Genomic DNA, 14,529 nt, shown 5'->3' with positions numbered 1-14,529 from the left:
AAGCTTTTCTCTGTCCTGGCACCCCAATAGTGGAACCAGCTTCCTCCTGAGGGTAGGACAGCAGAGTCCCTGCCCATCTTGCTGATAACTACTTAATTGAGGGAAAATGTATTTGCTACGACTGTGATATGTGGTTGTCTCACCCAGCTATATTAAGATAAATGCACTAGTATTAAGTCACTCTGGATAAGAGCATCTGCAAATGACTAAATTGTCAAATGTAATGACATATATCAACCATCCATCCAGGGCCTGCAGAATACATCATTCATAAGAGCTATAATCATCCCAGCAATAAAGTATTGATATGGAGATGAACTGCCCATGGCCTCAGCGGAATGATGGCACCATAACCACTAGAAGCATTGCAGTGACCGTATCATAATAGAACTGGTCTATTGACCTTCTGAGCATCACAGTGTTGGATAGAAGGCATTGTTGTATACAGGAGACGTGGTGGGAATCAGGTGAATTTGAAGTGGTTAACCTGAGTCAATACGGAGCATCTTGGAGGGATGAACCTGACTCCCACCCCTACTTCAGTACAGACAATGTAAACATGTTTCCCATGCCAATAAAGCCCTTGAATTGAATTGAATTGAATTGAATTGAATTGAATTGAGATGGTACTGGGAGGAGAAGATGGAGAAAGACAGAGGAAAGAGACGGGAAGGAAAGCAACAGAAAGGGACAAAGAAGAAGAAATAGAGACTGAAGAAACAAGAAAAGAAGGACAGAGGGAAGACAGAGAGAATAAGAGAGAGAGAGAGAGCGAGAGATAATTTCGCGTTTGTATATGATCTACTTCACTTGCTTTGGCAATGTTAACATATGTTTCCAATGCCAATAAAGCCCCCTGAATTGAATTGAATTGAATTGAGAGAGAGAATGAGTGAGATGATGCAGGGACTTTTTGTCTCATTCTGGTGAAATATGGCCTACAGCCTTAGCAGGGACATCACTCCAAAAGCTCAACAATTACCCTGCATGCCTGGACTCCCCTGGCGTCTCCCCGCCAGCCCCCGGTGCCCACATGCTCAAACCAACCTCCTCTGGGACACCATGGTATTTCCACTAATAGAGTCTGGAACCAAGCAGGGCTTTTGCCTAGAGCACTGGAGCACCCTGTCATTATCTCTCTCTCTCTCTCTCTCTCCCTCTCTATGTATCTTCTCCCTTTCACTCTTTTGTCGTGTTCACTTCTTCTCTGTCATTGTTTAGTTTAGTTTATTTGATCATTTAAAACAAGGTAAGATACATCATTACATCGTTATTTGATTAACAATTATCAAGGATAAACACAAAATACTTAATTCCATTCTCGTCCTCTTTCATTATAGCATTTGGCAAGTTTGGCATATGTGGCAGCCCCCCCCCCCCAAAAAAAAACATGAAGCTAAAATGGCAGGTCAATTTGGTTATTTGGTCATATAGACACAACATATAAATACTATACACAAAGGAATGCTATTTGGACATCATCGATGGGCTAGGATGGATAACTCTGTGTCTTCTCACCTTCTCTCTCTGTCTCTTTTTCTCGTGGTCTTTCTTTTCTCTGTCATTATGTATCTTTTCCCTCTCTTTTTCTCTCTCTCTCTCCATCCTGACCCAGTCTCAATTAGTCCCAGTGGGATTCCAGGGTTGATTTCCTGCTGTCCTATCATGGAGAAAGGAAACACACACATGGTTTACGTCTCTATCCTCCCTGTCTGTGTGTGTGTGTGTGTGTGTGTGTGTGTGTGTGTGTGTGTGTGTGTGTGTGTGTGTGTGTGTGTGTGTGTGTGTGTGTGTGTGTGTGTGTGTGTGTGTGTGTGTGTGTGTGTGTGTGTGTGGTGTGTGTGTGTGTGTGTGTGTGTGTGTGTGTGTGTGTGCCTGCATTCGTGCGTGCGTGTCCCCAGTATATTGGACCAATTTGATTCAGTCCCCCCAAAGCAAACAGAGAGGCAGAGGAGGGACCTTTTCTGACAGTCTTTCTCTCAATTACAGACCAGAGACTGATACTTCCTGATCCCTATAATGAAACTAAACCACACAACCAATCAAAGCTCCCCAGCCACATAGAGCAGCGTTTCCCTTGGGTAATATAATTCAACCGCTGAAACTATTCTAATTTCTATAGTTCTGCCATTCCACTATTCTCAATGGAACCATAGATATTACTATACTAGAACAGTAAAGGCTCTGATGGCACAATGTGATAGAACTGTGTTCCTTGTGCTGTATATGAAATCAATACACAGAAGCACATGCAGGAGAACCGCCAGTTCCTCTGTGTATAAAGTAATCAATGCTATCCATTCTTTTCAAATGCCATTTGTGTCTCAGCCCGGGTACTGTAAATACAATACCACTGTATTAGATATAGGGATGTATCGAATTACCAATCAATCAAGAGACAGTTGTAAAACAGTAATTATAAACTGGGTGGTTCGAGCCCTGAACGCTGATTGGCTGACAGTCTTGGTATATCAGACTGTATACCATGGGTATGACAAAACATTTATTTTTACTGCTATAATTATGTCGGTAACCAGTTTATAACAGCAATAAGGCACCTCGAGGGGTTTATGGTATATGGCCAATATACCACGGCTAAGTGTTGTATCCAGGGACTCCGCATTGCGTCATGCTTAAGAACAGCCCTTAGCCATGGTATATTGGCCATATACCACACCCCTTCGTGCCTTATTGCTTAATTATACGATGTTCCATTACGAACACAATATTGTGATTAAGTGTTTGTACAGTACTATGTTTTGGCGCTTTGAGCTAAATGTTTGAAAAGTAATTTATGAATAAAATGAATATCGTGTTGATTTCTTTAGGTATTGGACTTATTGGGAAACCAATCAATCATGAAACTCATTTACAGTAGAATTACATCACTACGACATAACAAATGTGTGATGGAGTGTGCTTGGCAGATTTCATTTCTACATATTGTATTTTGAAAATCTATTCCTTGCTAATTCAAGGGTTACAATATATCTTCTTCAGTGATTAGGCACAAAACATCACGCATGCTCTCTAAAGCATTTCATTAGCTTTTTAAGTTAATGACAAAAACACAACACAGCATCACAGTGATTTCATTGGCTAGAGGACCGCTATGGGGTAACCAACTGACTCACCACGCTGACTTTAAAGGCGTAGAGGAGGTCAAAGGGCAGCGCGGCGACCAGGTCGATGATGAACCACGTGGTCATGTAGTGGATGCAGATCAACCGCGCGTCGAAGATCACCTGACCAGACTTACTTACGTACGTGGTACGGAAGCTGAACACAATGTCTGGGAAGGAGAGAGGGACAGAGAGGAAAGTGAGAAGGAGAAAGGGGAAGAGAGAGAGAGAAAGAGAGGAAGAGAGTGGGAGAGACAGGGAGAGATAGAGAGGAAGAGAAAGGGAGAGAGCGAGAGGGAGAGAGATATAGAGAGAGATAGAGAGAGGGAGAGATAGAGAGGGAGAGGGAGAGAGAGAGAGAGAGAGAGAGATAGAGAGGGAGAGAGAGGGAGAGATAGAGAGGGAGAGAGAGAGAGAGAGAGAGAGAGAGAAAGAGATATAGAGAGAGATAGAGAAGAGAGAGGGAGAGAGAGGGAGAGATAGAGAGGGAGAGAGAGAGAGAGAGGTGGGTGTAAGGTTATTGATCCATGACTTACTGTCAGATTATGTAATATGTACACCCACTACAAGTGTCATAGGTTACTGAGTTGCTGGACCATAAACTATACACCCTGTCCCAAACCCTAACACTGATCCTAACACTGTCCCTAACACTGTCCATAACCCTAACTCTGACCCTAACACTGTCCCTAACCCTAACTCTGACCCTAACACTGTCCCTAAACCTAACCCTGACCCTAACACTGTCCCTAACCCTAACCCTGACCCTAACACTGTCCATAACCCTAACCCTGACCCTAACACTGTCCATAACCCTAACTCTGACCCTAACACTGTCCATAAACCTAACTCTGACCCTAACACTGTCCATAAACCTAACACTGTCCCTAACCCTAACCCTGACCCTAACACTGTCCCTAACCCTAACCCTGACCCTAACACTGTCCCTAACCCTAACCCTGACCCTAACACTGTCCCTAACCCTAACTCTGACCCTAACACTGTCCCTAACCCTAACTCTGACCCTAACACTGTCCCTAAACCTAACCCTGACCCTAACACTGTCCATAACCCTAACCCTGACCATAACACTGTCCATAACCCTAACTCTGACCATAACACTGTCCCTAACCCTAACCCTGACCCTAACACTGTCCCTAACCCTAACTCTGACCCTAACACTGTCCATAAACCTAACACTGTCCATAGGCCTTCCCTGTGGCTCAGTTGGTAGAGCATGGTGTTTGCAATGCCAGCATGGTGTGTGCAATGCCAGCATGGTGTGTGCAATGCCAGGGTTGTGGGTTTGATTCCCACGGGGGGCCAGTACAAAAAAATATATATATATGAAATGTATGCATTCACTACTGTAAGTTGCTCTGGATAAGAGTGTCTGCTAAATGACTCAAAATGTTTAAAAAAACAAACACTATCTCTAACACTGTCCCCAACACTGTCTCTAAGTCTCTAACACTGTCCCTGTCCCTAACTCTGTCCATAACCCTAACTGGCCTGGCTACCTATCCACATCGTTCTGGCCATACGCCACGCCCACTAACGTTTGATCTTTCCCCGATGACTTCTCGTATGTGAATACATTCAAATTGTTCTGATTGGTCACAGAAACCGATGGGTTGGACCAGAGCCGACCTACACAAATCTTGAATCACGTAATTTTGATGTCAGCACAAACAACTTCTAGAATGTTATATTCAGACTGATGTATGAAGCGATCGATAGAGCAGCGGAATTCAACTCAGGATGAGTCACTAGGCAAACCCTAACCTAACCCTAACCCCAAACTCTGACCCCCCTCCACCCAACCCCAAACCCCTCTCCCACATACATATGACCCTCCCCTATACCTATAATAAAGAGTATCTCCACGGCAACGTCGCTGACTGAAGTGCTCCTGGTGAGGTCATCGTCACCGATGAAGCAGACATTGTAGGGCACTGTCACGGCAACGTAGAAGGTGGCCAGCAGGATCAGCCAATCCCAGCCTGCCTTGAAGGTGCTGAAGTGAAGCAGGATGAACTTGGACTTCTTGGCGTCCGCAACCTTGTACTCCGGCAGAGCAGGGGGGTCCCCGAACACATTCTGATTGGGTGAAAAGAGAGTGGAACACATTCTGATTGGGTGAAAGGAGAGTGGAACACATTCTGATTGGGTGAAAGGAGAGTGGAACACATTCTGATTGGGTGAAAGGAGAGTGGAACACATTCTGATTGGGTGAAAGGAGAGTGGAACACATTCTGATTGGGTGAAAGGAGAGTGGAACACATTCTGATTGGGTGAAAGGAGAGTGGAACACATTCTGATTGGGTGAAAGGAGAGTGGAACACATTCTGATTGAATGAAAGGAAAAGGGGAACACATTCTGATGGGATGAAAGGAGAACACATTCTGGTTGGGTGAAAGGAGAGTGGAACACATTCTGATTGGGTGAAAGGACAGGGGAACATTCTGATTGGATGAAAAGAGCAGGGAACATTCTGATTGGGTGAAATGAGAGGGGAATACATTTTGATTGGATGAAAGGGGAACACATTCTGACTGGATGAAAGGACAGGGGACGGGGATGAGGGTTCAGTAATAATTTTGTTGAAGTAGTCAGAGTCGAAGAACACTGATATGCTTCTGTGTGAAGGGGGGTGGAGGGTTGGAGGAGTTGGTATCAAGAAAACAGATTAGAAAGGTATCCAATATGTATATATTCAAGATGTATATATGTATTTCAGTTGAGGCAGTCCCTCACTTCTTTTTTTATCTTTATGAAGAGATAGTACACTGTTAAAAGATGGGGAGGGGGAGTGGGCAGGTTTCAAACTCATGTCAACTCTGGCATACATGTGTGTCAGGGTCAGCAGCAATAACCATGGACCACACAGGTCACACTAAAACTCCCTGGTAGAAAAAAAGGATAGGACCATCCCCTAAAACATTGTTGCTATGATTTGAGTAAAGTAGTGGCAGGTGCTCTCATCGCTGTTATTTGTTTGTTGTTAGGGTGTGTAGAGTTTGTTGTTAGGGTGTGTAGAGTTTGTTGTTAGGGTGTGTAGAGTTTGTTGTTAGGGTGTGTAGTGTTGGTTGTTAGGGTGAGTAGAGTTTGTTGTTAGGGTGTGTAGTGTTGGTTGTTAGAGTGAGTAATGTTTGTTGTTAGGGTGAGTAGAGTTTGTTGTTAGGGTGTGTAGAGTTTGTTGTTAGGGTGTGTAGTGTTGGTTGTTAGAGTGAGTAATGTTTGTTGTTAGGGTGTGTAATGTTTGTTGTTAGGGTGTGTAGTGTTGGTTGTTAGGGTGAGTAGTGTTGGTTGTTATGGTGTGTAGTGTTGGTTGTTAGGGTGAGTAATGTTTGTTGTTATGGTGTGTAATGTTTGTTGTTAGGGTGTGTAGTGTTGGTTGTTATGGTGTGTATTGTTGGTTATTATGGTGTGTAGTGTTGGTTGTTAGGGTGAGTATTGTTGGTTGTTATGGTGAGGAGTGTTGATTGTTATGGTGTGTAGTGTTGGTTGTTAGAGTGAGTAATGTTTGTTGTTATGGTGTGTAATGTTTGTTGTTAGGGTGTGTAAGTGTTGGTTGTTATGGTGTGTAGTGTTGGTTGTTAGGGTGAGTAATGTTTGTTGTTATGGTGTGTAATGTTTGTTGTTAGGGTGTGTAGTGTTGGTTGTTATGTTGTGTAGTGTTGGTTGTTAGTGTGAGTAATGTTTGTTGTTATGGTGTGTAATGTTTGTTAGGGTGTGTAGTGTTGGTTATTATGGTGTGTAATGTTGGTTGTTAGGGTGTGTAGTGTTGGTTATTATGGTGTGTAATGTTGGTTGTTAGGGTGTGTAGTGTTGGTTATTATGGTGTGTAATGTTGGTTGTTAGGGTGTGTAGTGTTGGTTATTATGGTGTGTAATGTTGGTTGTTAGGGTGTGTAGTGTTGGTTATTATGGTGTGTAATGTTGGTTGTTAGGGTGTGTAGTGTTGGTTATTATGGTGTGTAATGTTGGTTGTTAGGGTGTGTAGTGTTGGTTATTATGGTGTGTAATGTTGGTTGTTAGGGTGTGTAGTGTTGGTTATTATGGTGTGTAATGTTGGTTGTTAGGGTGTGTAGTGTTGGTTATTATGGTGTGTAATGTTGGTTGTTAGGGTGTGTAGTGTTGGTTATTATGGTGTGTAATGTTGGTTGTTAGGGTGTGTAGTGTTGGTTGTTATGGTGTGTAATGTTGGTTGTTAGGGTGTGTAGTGTTGGTTATTATGGTGTGTAATGTTGGTTGTTAGGGTGTGTAGTGTTGGTTATTATGGTGTGTAATGTTGGTTGTTAGGGTGTGTAGTGTTGGTTATTATGGTGTGTAATGTTGGTTGTTAGGGTGTGTAGTGTTGGTTATTATGGTGTGTAATGTTGGTTGTTAGGGTGTGTAGTGTTGGTTATTATGGTGTGTAATGTTGGTTGTTAGGGTGAGTAATTTAGTGTGTTTTACCTTGTTGAGTTTGATCTTGCTCTTCTTCTTCCTCTTCTTGTTGCCTTTGCTGTGGAGGTGATCAGAGATGTGGTAGAGTACAGTACTGCTCCGCAGACGAGTAGAGCTGAATGAAGAACCAGTCTTCACCCGCCCTCGTCGGCACTCTACACACACACACACACACACACACACACACACACACACACACACACACACACACACACACACACACACACACACACACACACACACACACACACACACACACACACAGTATTATTGTACAATCAAACCACATGGCCCCCTAGGAAATCTCATAGAAAACTGAGGAAAGAAATAGGAGGAAATCATTATGTTTGGATGAAATGTTTAATATCCAACACTGGTTACAGTGACAATGAATACGTATAAAATCAGATCACAGTTTGTACACAGATTGGCAGATGTTATCGTAAGTGCAGTGAAATGCTTATGTTTCTAGCTCTAGCAATGCAGCAATATCTAGTAATATAATAACAATACACACACAATCCATACATTAATATCTAGTAACATAATAACAATACACACATAATCCATACATTAATATATAGTAATATAATAACAATACACACATAATCCATACATTAATTGTCACGTCCTGACCATAGAATGCTATGGTAGAGAAGGTCAGGGCGTGACAGTTTTTTTTTCAAGTTTAGATTGTCTATGTTGTTATGTTCCAGTTTTTGTATTTCTATGTTGTTGTTTTTGGGGATGATCTCCAATTAGAGGCAGCTGGTCATCGTTGTCTCTAATTGGAGATCATACATAAGTAGTTGTTTTTCCCACCTGGGTTTGTGGGAGATTGTTTTTGAGTTAGTGTCTGTTGCACCTCTTCGTCACGGTTTGTTGTTTTTGTTCTTTAGTTTATTTGTGTATCTTGAATAGTTTCACAGTTCAATAAAATATGTGGAACGATACACACGCTGCACTTTGGTCCGCTCCTTCCGACGAACTATGTGACAGAATCTCCCACCACCAAAGGACCAAGCAGCGTGCCCAGGAGGAGCAGGGATCCTGGGCCCGGGAGAGAAGAGAGTGGAGGACATCCTGGACCTGGGAGGAGGTAATGGCAGGGGACAAGACCCTGCCATGGAAGAAGGCGGAGATAGCGAGAGAGAAACGGCAACAATACGAGGAACTAGCTTGGCAACGACGGAAGCCCAAGAGACAGCTCCCCCCAAAAATGGGGGGGGGGGCACACGGGGAGATTGACGGAGTCAGGTTGTAGACCTGAGCCAACTCCCCGTGCTTACCGTAGGAAGCATGTAACCAGTCAGGCACCGAGTTATGCTGCGATGCGCACTATATTACCAGTGCGCATTCATAGCCCGGTGCGAACTGTGCCTGCGCCCCGCATTTGCCATGCTAGAGTGGGCATTCAGCCAGGACGGATACGCCTCCTCGGTCCAGGATATCCTGCGCTAGCTCTACGCACTGTGTTGCCAGTACGCCTTCACAGCCTAGTTCGTCCTGTGCCAGCGCCCCGCACTTGCCGGGCTAAACTGAGCATCCAGCCAGGACGGGTTGTGCCAGCCATACGCTCCAGACCTCCAGTGCGCCTCCACGGTCCAGTATATCCTGTCCCGGCTCCTCGCACTCGCCCTGAAGTGCATGTCACCAGTCTGGGGCCACCTGTGCCAGCCCCACGCATCAGGCCTCCAGTGCGCATTCCCAGTCCAGAGCTTCCGGCGACAGTTCCCAGTCCAGAGCTTCCGGCAACAGTTCCCAGTCCAGAGCTTTCGGCGACAGTTCCACAGTCCAGAGCTTCCGGCGACAGTTCCCAGTCCAGAGCTTCCGGCGACAGTTCCACAGTCCAGAGCATACGGCGACAGTTCCACAGTCCAGAGCTTCCGGCGACAGTTCCACAGTCCGGAACCTCCTGAGACGGCCTACAGTCCGGAACCTCCTGAGACTGCCCACAGTCCGGAACCTCCTGAGACGGCCTACAGTCCGGAACCTCCTGAGACGGCCCACAGTCCGGAACCTCCTGAGATGGCCCACAGTCCGGAACCTCCTGAGAGGGCCCACAGTCCGGAACCTCCTGAGAGGGCCCACAGTCCGGAACCTCCTGAGAGGGCCCACAGTCCGGAACCTCCTGAGAAGGCCCACAGTCCGCAACCTCCTGAGAAGGCACACAGTCCGGAACCTCCTGAGAGGGCCCACAGTCCGGAACCTCCTGATACGGCCCACAGTCCGGAACCTGCTGAGAGGGCCCACCTCCTGAGAGGGCCCACAGTCCGGAACCTTCTGAGAGGGCCCACAGTCCGGAACCTCCTGAGAGGGCCCACAGTCCGGAGCCTCCAGCACGTCCTCCAGTCCGGAGCCTCCAGCGACGTCCTCCAGTCCGGAGTCTTCAGCGACGGTCTGCAGTCCGGAGTCTTCAGCGACGGTCTGCAGTCCGGAGTATCCAGCACGTCCTCCAGTCCGGAGCCTCCAGCGACGTCCTCCAGTCCGGAGTCTCCAGCGGCGGTCTGCAGTCCGGAGTCTCCAGCGGCGGTCTGCAGTCCGGAACCTCCAGCGGCGGTCTGCAGTCCAGAGTCTCCAGCGGCGGTCTGCAGTCCAGAGTCTCCAGCGGCGGTCTGCAGTCCAGAGTCTCCAGCGGAGGTCTGCAGTCCAGAACCTCCAGCGGCGGTATGCAGTCCAGAACCTCCGGTGATGATCCACGGTTCGGGTCCATCGGCGACGATCCAGGGTCCGGTGACACAAAAGCGGAGGGATCAGCGGGCGGAGCGGGGGCTACGCCCCAAACCGGAGCCGCCTCCTCTGCTGGAGGATTAGCGGGATGAGAAGGTTCTTCGTCCTTCACCAGAGCCACCCACCCTAACCCTCCCTGAAATATTACATTTACATAAGTATTCAGACCCTTCACTCAGTACTTTGTTGAAGTAGCGATTACACCCTAACCCTCCCTGAAATATTACATTTACATAAGTATTCAGACCCTTCACTCAGTACTTTGTTGAAGTAGCGATTACAGCATCGAGTCTTACTGGGTATGACACTACAAGCTTGGCACATCTGTTTTTCCCATTCTTCTCCGCAGATCCTCTCAAGCTCTGTCAGGTTGGATGGGGAGCGTCGCTGCACAGCGATTTTCAGGTCTCTCCAGAGATGTTTGATCAGGTTCAAGTCCGGGCTCTGGCTGGGCATTCAGACATTCAGAGACTTGTTCCAAAGCCACTTCTGCGTTGTCTTGGATGTCTGCTTAAGGTCGTTGTCCTGTTGGAAGGTGAACCTTCACCCCAGTCTGAGGTTGTGAGCCCTCTGGAGCAGGTTTTCATCAAGGATCTCTCTATACTTTGCTCCGCTCATCTTTCCCTCGATCCTGACTAGTCTCCCAGTCCCTGCTGCTGAAAAACATCACCACAGCATGATGCTGCCACCATGCTTCACCGTAGGGATGGTGCCAGGTTTCCTCCAGATGTGATGCTTGGCATTCAGGCCAAAGAGTTCATACTTGGGTTCATCAGACCAGAGAATCTTGTTTCTCATGGTCTGAGAGTCGTTTAGGTGTCTTTTAGCAAACTCCAAGAGGGCTGACATGTGCCTTTTACTGAGGAGTGGCTTCCATCAGGCCACTCTACCATAAAGGTCTGATAGGTGGAGTGCTGCAGAGATGGTTGTCCTTCTGAAAGGTTCTCCCATCTCCAGAGGGAGGAACTCTGGAGCTCTGTCAGAGTGAGCATTGGGTTCTTGGTCACCTTCCTCACCAAGGCCCTTCTCCCCGATTGCTTAGTTTGGCTGGGCGGCCAGCTCTAGGAAGAGTCTTAGTGGTTCCAAACTTCTTCCATTTAAGAATGATGGAGGCCACTGTGTTCTTGGGGACCTTCAATGTTGCAGATATGTGTTGGTACCCTTCCACAGATCTGTGCCTTGACACAATCCTGTCTCAGAGTTTTGCTCTGACATGCACTATCACCTGTGGGACCTTATATAGACAGGTGTGTGACTTTCCAAATCATGTCCAATCAATTGAATTTACCACAGATGGACTCCAATGAAGTGTTAGATACAACTCAAGGATGATCAATGGAAACAGGATGCACCTGAGCTCAATTTTGTGTCTCATAGCAAAGGGTCTGAAAACATTTGTAAATAAGGTATTTCTGTATTTTGTTTTTAATAAATTTGCAAACATTTAAAAAAATCATTTTCACTTTGTCATTATGGGGTATTGTGTGTAGATTGATGAAGGGAAACAATTATGTCAATTATGTAATAAATTTTAGAATAAGGCTGTAATGTAACAAAATATGGAAAAGGGGAAGGGGTCTGAATACTTTCCAAATGCACTCTACATATGAAGTGGGTAAAACAGCATGTAAACATTATAAAAGTGACCAGTGTTCAATGACTCTTTGTAAATAGGGCAGCTGTCTCTAAGGTTCAGGGTAGAGTACTGGGTGCTAGCCGGCTAGTGACAATCTCTAAGGTGCAGGGTAGAGTAATGGGTGCTAGCCGGCTAGTGACAATCTCTAAGGTGCAGGGTAGAGTACTGGGTGCTAGCCGGCTAGTGACAATCTCTAAGGTGCAGGGTAGAGTAATGGGTGCTAGCCGGCTAGTGACAATCTCTAAGGTGCAGGGTAGAGTACTGGGTGCTAGCCGGCTAGTGACAATCTCTAAGGTGCATGGTAGAGTACTGGGTGCTAGCCGGCTAGTGACAATCTCTAAGGTTCAGGGTAGAGTACTGGGTGCTAGCCGGCTAGTGACAATCTCTAAAGTGCAGGGTAGAGTACTGGGTGCTAGCCGGCTAGTGACAATCTCTAAGGTGCAGGGTAGAGTACTGGGTGCTAGCCGGCTAGTGACAATCTCTAAGGTTCAGGGTAGAGTACTGGGTGCTAGCCGGCTAGTGACAATCTCTACGGTGCAGGGTAGAGTACTGGGTGCTAGCCGGCTAGTGACAATCTCTAAGGTTCAGGGTAGAGTACTGGGTTAATTCCCGGCTAGTGACAATCTCTAAGGTTCAGCACAGGGTATTGGGCAGAAGTTGGCTAGTGATGGCTGTTTAACAGTCTGATGGCCTGGTGATAGAAGCTGTTTATCAGTCTCGGTCCCAGATTTAATGCACTTGTATTGTCTCCGCCTTCTAAATGGTAGCAGGGTAAACAGGCCGTGGCTGAGGACCTTGATGATCTTTTATTTGATTTAACCTTTATTTAAGTAGGAAATTCTTATTTTACAATGACGGCCTAACCCTCCCCTAACTCGGACGACGCCCTATGGGACTCCCGATCACGGAATAAGAGGTAGGTAGGAAGAGATGGGGAGGGGGAGAGGGACAGAGAGGTAGGTAGGGAGAGATGGGGAGGGGGAGAGGGACAGAGAGGTAGGTAGGGAGAGATGGGGAGGGGGAGAGGGACAGAGAGGTAGGTAGGGAGAGATGGGGAGGGGGAGAGGGACAGAGAGGTAGGTAGGGAGAGATGGGGAGGGAGGGACAGAGAGGTAGGCAGGGAGAGATGGAGAGGGAGGGACACAGAGGTAGGTAGGGAGAGATGGGGAGGGAGGGACAGAGAGGTAGGTAGGGAGAGATGGGGAGGGGGAGAGGGACAGAGAGGTAGGTAGGGAGAGATGGGGAGGGGGAGAGGGACAGAGAGGTAGGTAGGGAGAGATGGGGAGGGGGAGAGGGACAGAGAGGTAGGTAGGGAGAGATGGGGAGGGGGAGAGGGACAGAGAGGTAGGTAGGATGAGATGGGGAAAGAGAGACAAATGCAAAGGGAGCGAAGGTGGGAACAAGGGAGCAAGAGAGGGAGGGAGGGAGGGAGGGAGGGAGGGAGGGAGGGAGGGAGGGAGGGAGGGGTTGTTGACAGAGAGATTGGGGCCCCCTGTTCGGCACACGTGTGTGTGGGCGTGCGTGCGTGCGTGTGTGTGTGCGTGGGTGTGTACGCTTGCGTGTGTGCGTGCGAATGTGTGTGTTAAAATGGGTTTCCCTTGCCTGGATTGACAAAAACACACACTTCTGCAGAGCTGTGCTTTCTGTTATCTCAGTGCCGATACTGATACTTTACAATGCTAATTGTTGAAGAATGAACATGCAGATGCAATATAGAATAACATGTACAATCCAGTCATTACTCCCTGCTTTTATCTCTCCTAAAAGCATGTGCAGCATCAGGCTTTTTCTTTGTGTAAAAAGTATATCATTACGTGAATAAAAATAAACCATGTTTTTGTTTGTTGTTTTGTTGTAATGTACAGTAATGAAAGTAATTAGACATTGAGCCATGAGGGGAGGAGATGAGGAATGAGCAAAAACATTATTGACTGCAGATACACACACACACGCGCAAGCACCAAGCATGCATGTGCGCACACACCTACACACACACACTGACCTTCTCGCCTGTCCTCTGGCATGGCCTTGGCCTTGGTGTCTGTGATGTCTTTATATGAAGCTAGGAAGAGCACCACGTCTCCCTTCTCATTCTTAATGGGGACAATTTCCAGCAGGCACCAGAACAACGATGCTGCAGTAGACAGACACACACACACACACACACACACACACACACACACACACACACACACACACACACACACACACACACACACACACACACACACACACACACACACACACACACACGTTAAACACATGATACGCATACAGTGGAGTAGGGTGAAGTTGCCCCTAGATGCTGATCTTGAGTCAGTTTTGCATTTTCCCCAGTAATGGTTAAGGTTAGGCTTGGGGGAAGCTGATCCTAGATCTGTACCTAAGGGAAACTTCACCCCAGAGCCACACTACAGTATGGATATTCTACTGTACATGCGACCAATCATCTGAAATAAGGCTCCACATCTGATTCGTTGATCTACTGTTGTTGGCAGTTTTTTAAAGACTTTTTATGTAAAGTACAGATTCAGAGCTTCAAAACGTTGTATCATTCGCTGCACAACACATGTTATAATCACATCTAAT

At 46.7% G+C, this 14,529-nt stretch overlaps 1 protein-coding gene across 1 annotated transcript in view; it reads right to left on the bottom strand.

The window, feature by feature from the left end:
- The window catches only part of kcnh8 (potassium voltage-gated channel, subfamily H (eag-related), member 8), a 76,877-nt gene extending 62,831 nt beyond the window's left edge, over positions 1-14,046 (bottom strand). Inside the window, exons 1-4 of the mRNA XM_045709610.1 lie at positions 13,943-14,046; positions 7,584-7,729; positions 4,988-5,222; positions 3,135-3,292 (exon numbers count right to left, since the gene is read on the bottom strand). Of these exons, the coding sequence (XP_045565566.1) occupies positions 3,135-3,292; positions 4,988-5,222; positions 7,584-7,729; positions 13,943-13,964 (561 nt within the window). The 5' untranslated portion in view covers positions 13,965-14,046. The remainder of the gene's footprint in view (positions 1-3,134; positions 3,293-4,987; positions 5,223-7,583; positions 7,730-13,942) is intronic.
- Between the last annotated feature and the right edge of the window lie 483 nt (positions 14,047-14,529).

Source organism: Salmo salar, chromosome ssa27 (genome assembly GCF_905237065.1).
Source record: "Salmo salar chromosome ssa27, Ssal_v3.1, whole genome shotgun sequence".
NCBI classification, from domain to species: Eukaryota; Metazoa; Chordata; class Actinopteri; order Salmoniformes; family Salmonidae; genus Salmo; species Salmo salar.
This window is presented reverse-complemented; position numbering and strand designations above follow the sequence as displayed.